Here is a 10,978-nt window from a genome sequence, read left to right on the forward strand (position 1 = left end):
TTTGCCCTAGAAAATCTGGTCTGATACACTACAATGGAGGTATGGTCATCGTGAATGAAGTTGGCTTGTCTAGTACAACAAAACAAAGATTACTGATAACATATATATTAGGTTTAGTTTACGTGGGTTGCTCGTTAGCAAGTTTATTCTGTGGCCTAGTAGCTCATTATAATACCCCTAATATTACAATTCCCTTATGTGTAGAGAATGGTTTCTCTCCCTAATTTCGTTGATTATATGATCTTTGAGGTCTCCGTGAAAACCAGCCGGCGTTTCTAATAAAATCGATACATCTCTGAGACAGTACAGATCATGGAAAAGAGCTCTACCAAGATAGAGTAGTCTTTGCACTTGTAAGACAGGGCAGTCACAAAGAAGGTGTTGTACCGATTCTACTACTTCTTTGTACAAACAGCTTCTGCATTACCTATAACGTGGAAAGCTCATACGTTCCGAAATATCCAATCATTCAGTGCCCAGCAACTATACCAGTTAGATGTCTAATTGAGTTCTTACTAAGAGACCTAGTCCTATTCATTGCCTGAAAATTAGTTTCCGGATTCATCTCGCGGCTGTATCGATGGCATATATCTCTGCCTGAAGGACCGTGTTGTTGACAGGTAGTCGAAGAGACAGTAAAAGATCAATTTTTCGGAGAAGATTCGGCACCACTTTCTGCCTTTGATTCATCTTTATAGTTTGAGATCACGCTTAATCACCCCTATTATCCCATTATTCTAGTCCTGAATGACCCATTAAAATTCATTGTAGTTAATGTCTAAAACTACGCCATGATATTTAGCTTCGATTGAAGTTTTCAGAATGGTATCATCTATACGCTTAGGTCTGAATTCTGGAATTTTGAACCTCCTTGTTTTTGGACGGATTAAAACCTAGACCGTTTATCCTGGCCCAAGATACCAGAATGCTGAGGGCTAATTCCATGACTTCTTTTATTGTAGGAAGAAATTCCCCTTGAATAAGAAGCACAATATCATCAGCATATGCGACACACTTTAAAGCCTGACTTTCTGAGTCTAAAATTCAAAGGCTTAAAAATATAATGTATAATTGAAGACATCCATGGAGCCATTCAAAACTTAAACTTCCTGTTTATGTGCGTAAACTTTCATTCAAATCCGACTAATCGCTTCCCTCCTTTCCTTCATATATGATTGTGTTTTGTAACGATTCTCTTTAAAAGTTAACTTCTTGAAATTTAGTTTTTGAATGTTTCGAAGTATTTATAACTACATTTGTTACATCTTTTCAATGCATTTTCAATTAGAAAATGCGTAATATTAAAAATATTTCTGAATTATTTCTGAAAAATCTTTTGTTTCTAGTGAATTTTACAAATTATGCAAATACAATGCTTTTGTGAACTTATTTTTAAAATTTCATTGTTAAAAAAATTAAAAAGGAAATATAACACTGAAAAACAGACAATACTGATAGTTAAATTATTATCAACTGTAATGTAGGATCTACATAAAAAACTCTGGTCTACTTAATTCATCAACAAAGTTGGCGATAAGAAAATAAAATTTAAATAATTATTTAAAATTTCAAATTTAAATATAACTTCAATATTTTAAACTATTCCACTAAATATAAATTTTGTATATAATAAAGGCCTTCACAACAAAAATATTAAACAAAATTTGTTTATTAAACCTTTGATAAGTTGTTATGTATAAGGCAATAAAACTTTAAGTTAAACTTTTTTAAAAAATTAAAATTTTTGTTACACTCAAAGAAACGCTGAAATCATACCACTTACTAAAGCCTATGGGTACCGACTATCTGTAAATTAAAAGAAGAAACAAAAAAAAATCCAACACATTTCATAATGACACAATAATTTAAGTTATCAGTTGAATAAAATGAAAATACAACAAACAAGTGTAAGAAGAAATCAATGCAATCAGTTGGACTTATACGTTTCGAAAGAGATCAACAAATGTTTATAAAAATTTTAATAATATTAATAATTTGCGCATTGTTAAAAGCCAATGAACTAGATTACAACAGCAATAGTATTAATAAAAATTATAATAATAACAACAACAACAGCAACAACAACAGCAGCCACAACATAAACTTCAATTTAATTAATTATAATACTACAATTGAAAATAATAAAAATTTTACAAATAATCCAAATGAAACATTAAATATTGAATCAAATACAAATCCAGAAGAAGTGAGTTATTTGCAATTAATAAAAGAAAAAAACAGAAATCCTTTTAAACTCTATATATATATATATATATTTTTTTTTTAACAGAATCGACGTCGTAATAAATCGATATTTATACCACCACCGCGTCAAGCAGCCAATTGTGGTTTTAAACATAACGGTAAACTATTAAAGTGCTGATATTTCCTGCTTGAAATAATCCATCCTTTACGGAAAGCCGATATTCTTTTAAGATCTCTTGGCTGATAAACAAAAAACCTTCATTATGTATTTATTTAATGTAAAATTATTCATATTAATTTATATTTTATTGAAATTTTCATTGGCCAACGAGGAAAGTTTTGACACAGATACATCTCATGATTTTAATGTAAATATTAAGATGATGAAATAATTGCTTTGTTTAAGAACTTGTTTAGATCTTTTAACTTCTAGAAAATGTAAAAAAAAGTTCATTTCAAAACCAAATTTCCTAAATCTGACAAGTACAAACATAGCACTTTTTTATTAATATTTTTTTATAATTTTCTAACACTATTCTTTTTGCTTTAAGGATACCTCTTCGGAAATAGTTTACTTCATAGCCCAAGCACCCCGTCGTAATAATAAGAATTGTGGTTTTAAACACAACGGTAAACCTATACCCTGTTCTAGTGATAAATTATTATGAAGATGTATTTCTTTTGAATATCTAGTAAATAAGTTAAATAAAATGTTTATCATTCTCTTAATGTTAATAAATTAATTTAGTTATTAAGTTGTATAAGTTTTCAATGGTTTTGGTTTTTTTTTACTATTCACCTTTGTGAGAGGGGTATAAATGTGTTTTTGTGGTCTTTTACAACTACTAGGTGAGCTTCTTCTTTTCAACTCACCACCGCCCCATTGTATCTTACACATACATAGGTGACAATTTATGTATATAGCATTTCCGATCCAATATACGCACACTTTGCTCATGTACTGTTAATCTCTTGAGGAATGACAGGTGTTATGAGTTACGCTCAATCTAACCCCGACAGGGTTAGAGCCGTACTTAGAGGAGTAGTATGGTCATGCAACCATACTACTGAAATGATTTCTCTTGTTTCAACATCAGTAACTAGGGAATGTTTCAAACTAGTGATTCGAACACAAATTAATTGACAAGCTTACTCCAGTGACCACAACTACAGAGATAAGTTGAGCATTATAAAGTAAGCCCCAACACACTAAACCATGAAGGAAAATTGTCAACAAAGAAAAGTTTAAGGTATTACAACTCCACAACGTCTCAACAAACTCCACCGACACTTCTACCATCTCCTTCCTTCCAACATCTCCACAGATGCAAATCAGGATCACACTCTTTGCATTATCGCCTCAATTCCAAAATTGTATTAATCCGCAGTATTACACTGTGTTTTGTACAGCTCTTAGATGTAAGGACTTGTCGCGAAAATATTTGTATAAATTTTTTTACCAAGCACCCACTTTCCGCGAATTTGGGTTTAAGCTACAGCCACTACGTTGATGTCGAAGGAACCTTAACAGACCAGCCACGACAAAGTTCTGCTGGTCACCCCTAGTACAAGATTAAAAGGTACTATTGTTACAGTGAACATATTACAGTTGTAGTATCCATGTCGAACCATTTTTTTCTCTGCGCGTGTAAAGCTTGAATTAAGAATATGTAAAAAGGATTTTTTGGTACTTTTCGTTCGTACCCTTTTTGAAATTCCTATAAAATTAAACCCTTAAACATGAAATTAAGCGTGTAGTATACAGTATAACCAAATTAGAAATATATTAAAATCACAGTTAAATTCGTAAAATATCTGGCCAGATACTTTGCGCATGACGGAGGGTTAAGTTCATCAAAACGTAGTTTTTATACTTTCTAAAATATTGAACATAGACACAAAAAATAAACATGTAGAACCCAGATCTATATATAAAACTAAATTTTTTGGTATTTTTTGTTTCTTCAAAAGAAACTTTTTGAATTTTCTATAACATTGAAACAAAAAAATGAAATTAAATATATAGAACCCGGAGTTAATGCGATCCTATTAAATGGGAATTCCTAGTACTTTTTCGTATTAAAAATGGTATGTCTTGATATTTTGTAAAAGAATTCCTTCGGACTACTTTTTAACACATCATGGTGAAGTTTTTTAATAGAACTCTTAGTTATTAAAAAAAATCAAGGAAAAAATCTATAGAAAATTGGAAGCTACATTTTTCGGTTCGGTCCACAATTATGGACACATGCAACCAATTATTCAGATTTATCATCTAAAGGTAAAGTTAGACAATTTGATTTGCTCTAAGCTCGCCTTGATTTCGGTCTGAAGTCAACAGAGTAGGGCGAGAATATCGATGTACATTTAGGCAGATTTATGTACTGTTATGGGGGTTTTCTGTGTAAAGAATTAAAAAAAATATATAAAGGTATCATTGTCATTTAAATTAATTCTACCATGTATTGAAATTCGTCCAAAATTTCACTGAACCTTTTTAAATGCTATTACTGCAAGTTAAAGATAAATTATTTTCTCAACTATAAAATAAACAATATTTTCGTGTTCATTCATAATTCATTTTTTATTTAACTACTGATATGTTTTTGTTTACAATTAAACATATTTTCTTCATAATTCCAGAATAAAAACTTAAAAATTAAATAAACTAAAGACAAACTATAATAAACAAGCACAAATTTAAAAAAAAAAAAAACATATTCGACGATGTTTACGAAAATTTTTATTTATTTTCTATTGTACTCTGGTTGGTTGATCGCAACCTATCATGGAGTATTTGGGAAAAATGTATCTCTCCCAGTCTTAAACTGAAAGATGGAAGGACGTGGTTAGATTACTTTTAAGTTTAGTTTACTATAGCTTGAGTATATGGAAACGTATAATTTTTGTTACAAACGACTTGACTTAATCAATATACTTCTATTCTTTTGGTAGTGTATTTTGAAAAGAGAGATTGAACATAAGTATTCTTCATTCTATATCGCTCCATAAAGTAGCTGTTGCAAAGAGTTATACACTTATCACATCAGTTGAAGGCTGTCTTTAAATCTTTATGGTTCAGTAATTGTTGTTTCTTTTTCATCAACTTTAATTTAAAACAAAATACAAAAACAGAAACTCAAGTCATAATGGACTTATTTAAAAGTTTAATCAAATTAACATGTTTCCTGTTACTTGCGATCGCGACACAAGGATATACAATTACTACGGATTTTTTTAAAATCAATAGACGATCACAGGTAAGATGTGAAATGTGATAAAAAACGAATTTCAAATCAATGAAATAATTTAAGTTTTAAATAATACAAAAAAAATATTGAAAAAACCTTGTGCATAATATTAATTTTATTTTTGCAGACAATCCAGAAAACTCGTAAACTGAGTCCCATGATTTTAACTGTACGACATCGTTATATCTATTGTGGTGTGACCCATAAAGGCAAACCTCGTCGTTGTTATAAAAATATTAATTAATTTGTTCTTTTTTAACGCTTAGTATTTAATTTAGTATGTAGTTACAAATAAAGAAATATATATTAAAAAAAATTATTAAAATCTCGAGAAGACATCTTCCAAATACTGCTAATGGTGTGGGAAATATTTTAGAAATTTATGGATCGCTTTTACTTGTTTCAATTAGCAGAATTCTCAGAAGCACTTTATATAGAATGTCTTAAGAATTTGAAGTTTTAGCAATTATAATTACTTGTCATTGAATTGTAATTGAAGACAATTGGTAATTGTAATTGAAAAATTCCAATTACAACTATTTGTGTTTGTGAGTTTTATCCCTTATAATTACAAAAAGATTTAAAACAAAATGTAGTTTCTGTATTTTACACTTTTAAATACTTTTTTGATCTCCATATTTATAGAGTAGTAGGTGCAATAACGGATCCCTTTAATACACATGAATTTCACCATAAAGACATAAAAACTGGACGGGGTCAACCCGTTTTTTTTTTTGCATTATTGATTCTTGATTTCAGATTAATTAGTATCAATATCTATCTGTCAAAATTGGAGGCATTTTCAACAACAATTACATTTGAAGTAATTGCAGCTTTTTCCAAATACAATTACAATTAATTGTAATTGAAGTCTTTCCAATTACAATTATATGTAATTGTTATATAGGTTTTTCAAATAACAATTACTTGTTAATTGTTTTGCCAAATGCAAGTAATTGTAATTGGTCTTTTCAATTACAAGTAATTGTAATAGGTTTTTGCTAAATTACATATTACGAGTTATTGAATTCAAACTTTAATTACAAGTAATTGGTTATTGCTGAATAACACATTACAAGTAATTGTAATTGATTATGTAATGGATTACTTTGTGTAATAATTACCCCCATATCTGCTTTCCATGGACTCAGAAATAATAATTTTTATTTACTTGTTCAAAATTTGTAGTAATATAGTTATACCCTACAGCACTATAAGGTGAAGAGTATTATTTTAAATTGATTTGTAACAAACATAGTATTTTTCCGAAATCCTTCAAGTTTTCATAACGCAAGTAGGTCAATGCTATAAACGTATTTTCGACCCATCTTAATGTTTATTTTTTAGTTTAATCGATTAAGCATGAATCGAAATTTTTTTACTGAATGGGATTTTATGAATCAATCTCCAATATCCCAGCAAAATCTTTACTTACGCGGTAAGTAGGCAAGTAATATTGGAGAAAAGTGTAAGTAGTTACTTTTTTGGGTGAATAACTTGACTTTTCCGGATTTAAAACTGATTTTACAGTTATTTTTTATGTTTGCTAGTCTATTCTCTTACCCAATGCCCAATTAAAAAGTAATATTATCATTCTATCTAGAATGGTTTCCATACAAATGTAAATATCAAAATTTCTTGAAAAAAAAAACTTTCAAAATCGACTACGGTTAGAAACACTATCAAATTCCTTAATACTATTTAACAAAAATTAGTTTATGTTATTGATAACGACAACTCTTTACCAAGTAATGTATGAAATAACTACTTTACCTACAATACTCGTTACCAACATTTGAAAATATTTTACTGGGTATTGTAACTATATGCTATGCAAACATTGCATTTGATTTAATAATTTTCAATTTAAAACCATTTTTTTTGCAAAAGCTAGACTTTGAACCTTTTGCCTTCGTAAGTAATAAAATCAATGTGAAGAGTATAAAGAAAAACTTATGAATTTTTTTTATATTAATTTACTTATGTTAATATATTTATAATTACAATTGAAGAAATTATCCAATATCACTTAATTTAACACTGTATCGGCTTGCCATTATGTTTATAGCCACAACCGTTTAAACGTCTATTTTGATCAAATATCGACATATGCATTACTGCCACTGGCACCTATTGCAAAAATAAAAAAAAAATGTCATTGTGACAAAAAAAAGTATATTAATTAACTTACTTGAGATCTTTCCTCTACAGGTGCGGGCATCATATGTTGAGCTTTAATTTTGAAGCAAATATTGAAACTTATTAAAAGAATGATCAATATATTAGGAATGAATTGGAATTTTTTAAAATCCATATTAACAGTAGCAATGATAATGATATACTGAATAGCGTTTGCTAATTGATGATAAGATTTTAATAGCAAATATTTTTAAAAACAAGTAAGAATTTATAGTCGGGCATTGCCGACCTTATCATATGCTACACCAGTGAGTATGTTAAAAATATGGAAATTTTAAACATACAATGAAAAAGAAGGACTATTTCTCACAAAGCAGCCCTACACATCGTGCATATTGCTTTAAATTATGTTTTCAAGAGGCCCCTATTCGATCTTATCATGCTTGGAAATGCTTGTTTGCAATAACAAAATCTTATAAAGTATTCACTGAATATATTATCGTCCGATGTTCAGGAAAGTGTTTCCGAGTTTTATTGTCGTCTCTACATACTCTTCATTCGTGTGAATCCGCAAGTCCAATTCAGTATTGAACAGGCTTCTCGTCATGCTGTCGTTTGGATCAACCCATAGATTTTTATGGTTCCACCAATCGTTTCCAGCGTGTCCATTCAGAACACATACCAATTTACTATTAACAGACTTGTTTATTCATTCGCGTCCTGTTCTCGTTAGGGAAAGTGATTCTGAGCTGATTGGTATACTTTAAGGTGGGTGTAGGATCAATCAGCACAAACGAAGCATAATACTCCCTCTACTATAGTGGTGCAGGGTATACAAATCCCATGAATTTGTCCATAGCGATCTATAGTTTATATACAAACAACGTATATAATTGATTTATTTGATTTAATTAATTATAATACTAGAGTTGTCAATTATTCATGTTAAAAAATATAATTTTTTTTATTCGAGTAGTCGGCTAAATTTTAAAAGTTATTCGATTATTTGAACGAATAAAGAATAAAAATTTTTATTCGAATAATTTAATAAAAGTTGCCAAACACCTCAAAAATCTTAAGTTACGGGTAAAAACGCGTTTTAGTACATTAACCCAGTAAAATATTTTCAAATTTTGGTAACGAGTATTGTAGGTAATAAAGTTTTATCATACATTACTTGGTAATAAGTTGGCGTTATCAATAACATAAATAATTTTCTTTTAATAGAATTTATAGTCAATTGTCTATAACGTATGTTCAATAAGGAATCAGATAGTTTTTCTAACCGTAGCCGATTTTAGAAGTTTTTTTTAAGAAAATTTGATACTTACATTTGTATGGAAACCATTCCAGATATAATGATAAAATTACTTTTTAATAGGGCATTGAGTAAGAGAAAAAAACTAACAAACATAAAAAATAACTGTAAAACTAGTATTAAATCCTGAAAAAGGGTAATGAGATATTTTTTTGTTTTCGTCGACCAAAAATAAGTAATTATTCACCCAAAAAGTAACAACTTACACTTTTCTCCAATATTACTTGCCTACTTACCGGGTAAGTAAAGATTTTGCTGGGAATATACTTATAAGTCAGTAACTTAGTTCAATCTTAACCTATTTTAAATATCTCAGTAGATTTAAGATCCCATCAGAATATGATATAACTTTCTTAAAAATATGTTTATAGTAACTAAATCTACATAAACAGTTTTTTAGGAACTATCTATTTAACTTATTGTAAACATTTAAAAAACATCACTTTAGAAGATATTCTATCCTGGAAACATTCTATTTATACCCTACACCACTATAGTGGGGAGGGTATTATACGTTTGTGCTGATGTTTGTAACATACAAAAATATTGGTCCCACCTTAAAGTATACCGATCGATTCAGAATCATTTTTTGAGTCGATTAAGACATGTCCGTCCGTCCATCCGTCCGTCCGTCTGTCCGGCTGGCTGGCTGGCTGTCCATGTAAACCTTGTGCGCAAGGTACAGGCCGCAATTTTCAAGATAATTTGATGAAATTTGGACCAAGCATGTTTTTTGGCACAAGGACGAAGCCTATTGAAAATGGTTGAAATCGGTCCATTATTTCACCTAGCCCCCATACAACCGTACCTCCCGATTTGAACTCTTTATGCTATAATTACGTCAAATATTTTGCTATCTCTCTAAAAATTGGCACAAATAAGTTTTATATAAGTATAAATGATAATTTTCGTAAGGATCGGCCTATATTTGACCCTAGCCCCCATACAAACCCCCCTTAAAAAAATGACTTTAACGTCTAAAATTGACTTGTAACCATTTGTATCGCAATGAAACTCAACAAAACTAACTGTTATTTAGAAATATATCCTTTTCCCAAATTTACCGAGGATCGGCCCATATTTGACCTATATAAAGCCTCATTTAGAAATTTTAGTTTTTTATCAATAAATGGCTTTAATATTTTGGAATTATGGTAATATTCAACAGTTTCTTTACAAAAAATAAAAATTTTATAAAAGTAAAAATTGTAAAAATATACTCATGGTGTAGGGTATCATATGGTCGGCCATGCCCGACTATACTTTTCTACTTGTTTTAATATAGCAAAATATAAATTTTTATAAATTACAATAAGTAGCCAAGGATTTGTTTCAATTATAACGGATCTTTTAATTTGGTATTTGTTTTACAAAATATTAATATAATTCTTTGTTCAATATTATAACCAGGACAAGGATTTCTATGCAAATGCATGTTTGTAGTCAGTAACTGGAAATAACTTTTAACTAATTTTCTTTTCGAATCAAAAAATTTGCTACAAAATGGCATCGATTTGTTTAGTTTGCTTTAAATTGCATATATTTTGCATATTTTTATGCAAATTATGCTGCATATTTTTTAATTTTTTTAAAACAAATTGTTTTGTTTTCACTGATTTCTGATTTTTACAACTAATTTGATATTTACATATTTATAATTTTTTTAAATAAATATCAACAAATTTTGATTTAACAACAAAATATCAGGTTCAATGAAATATAATTTTACATAGGTTTATTTAATTATACCGTACACCACTATAGTGGGGAGGGTATTATACGTTTGTGCTGATGTTTGTAACATACAAAAATATTGGTCCAATACCCACCTTTGAGAATCAATTTTTGAGTCGATTAAGACATGTCTGTCCGTCCGTCTGTCCGGCTGGCTGTCCATGTAAACCTTGTGCGCAAGGTACAGGTCGCAATTTTCAAGATAATTGGATGAAATTTGGACCAAGCTTTTTTTTGGCGCAGGGACGAAGCCTATTGAAAATGGTTGAAATCGGTCCATTATTTCACCTAGCTCCCATACAATCGTACCTCCCGATTTGAACTTTTTATG

General features: G+C 29.6%; 1 protein-coding gene across 2 annotated transcripts; it reads left to right on the forward strand.

Annotated features, from left to right (window-relative positions):
- The first annotated feature begins 1,895 nt into the window (after nt 1-1,895).
- On the forward strand, nt 1,896-2,977 carry LOC124419526 (putative uncharacterized protein DDB_G0277057). 2 transcript variants are annotated; one of them, XR_006940669.1, is made up of 3 exons: nt 1,896-2,206; nt 2,291-2,573; nt 2,757-2,977. XR_006940669.1 is itself a non-coding variant. In XM_046949396.1 (3 exons), exons 1-3 carry the CDS (start codon nt 1,922-1,924, stop codon nt 2,804-2,806), a joined length of 408 nt encoding a protein of 135 aa, XP_046805352.1. In that variant the 5' UTR covers nt 1,896-1,921; the 3' UTR covers nt 2,807-2,977. The 2 variants fall into 2 exon arrangements, 1 of the variants encoding a protein (XP_046805352.1); XM_046949396.1 differs by having other exon boundaries at nt 2,291-2,363.
- Nucleotides 2,978-10,978: the final 8,001 nt, after the last annotated feature.

This window comes from Lucilia cuprina, chromosome 4, assembly GCF_022045245.1.
Source record: "Lucilia cuprina isolate Lc7/37 chromosome 4, ASM2204524v1, whole genome shotgun sequence".
Taxonomy (NCBI): domain Eukaryota; kingdom Metazoa; phylum Arthropoda; class Insecta; order Diptera; family Calliphoridae; genus Lucilia; species Lucilia cuprina.

What these genes read in the sequence shown, in the direction of transcription:
- LOC124419526 (XM_046949396.1), top strand. Translation starts at nt 1,922, where the DNA reads ATGCAATCAGTTGGACTTATACGTTTCGAAAGAGATCAACAAATGTTT. An exon ending in CAAATACAAATCCAGAAGAA is followed by an intron (nt 2,207 to 2,290) that starts GTGAGTTATTTG and finishes TTTTTTTAACAG; the next exon opens with AATCGACGTCGTAATAAATC. An exon ending in TTGTGGTTTTAAACATAACG is followed by an intron (nt 2,364 to 2,756) that starts GTAAACTATTAA and finishes TTTTGCTTTAAG; the next exon opens with GATACCTCTTCGGAAATAGT.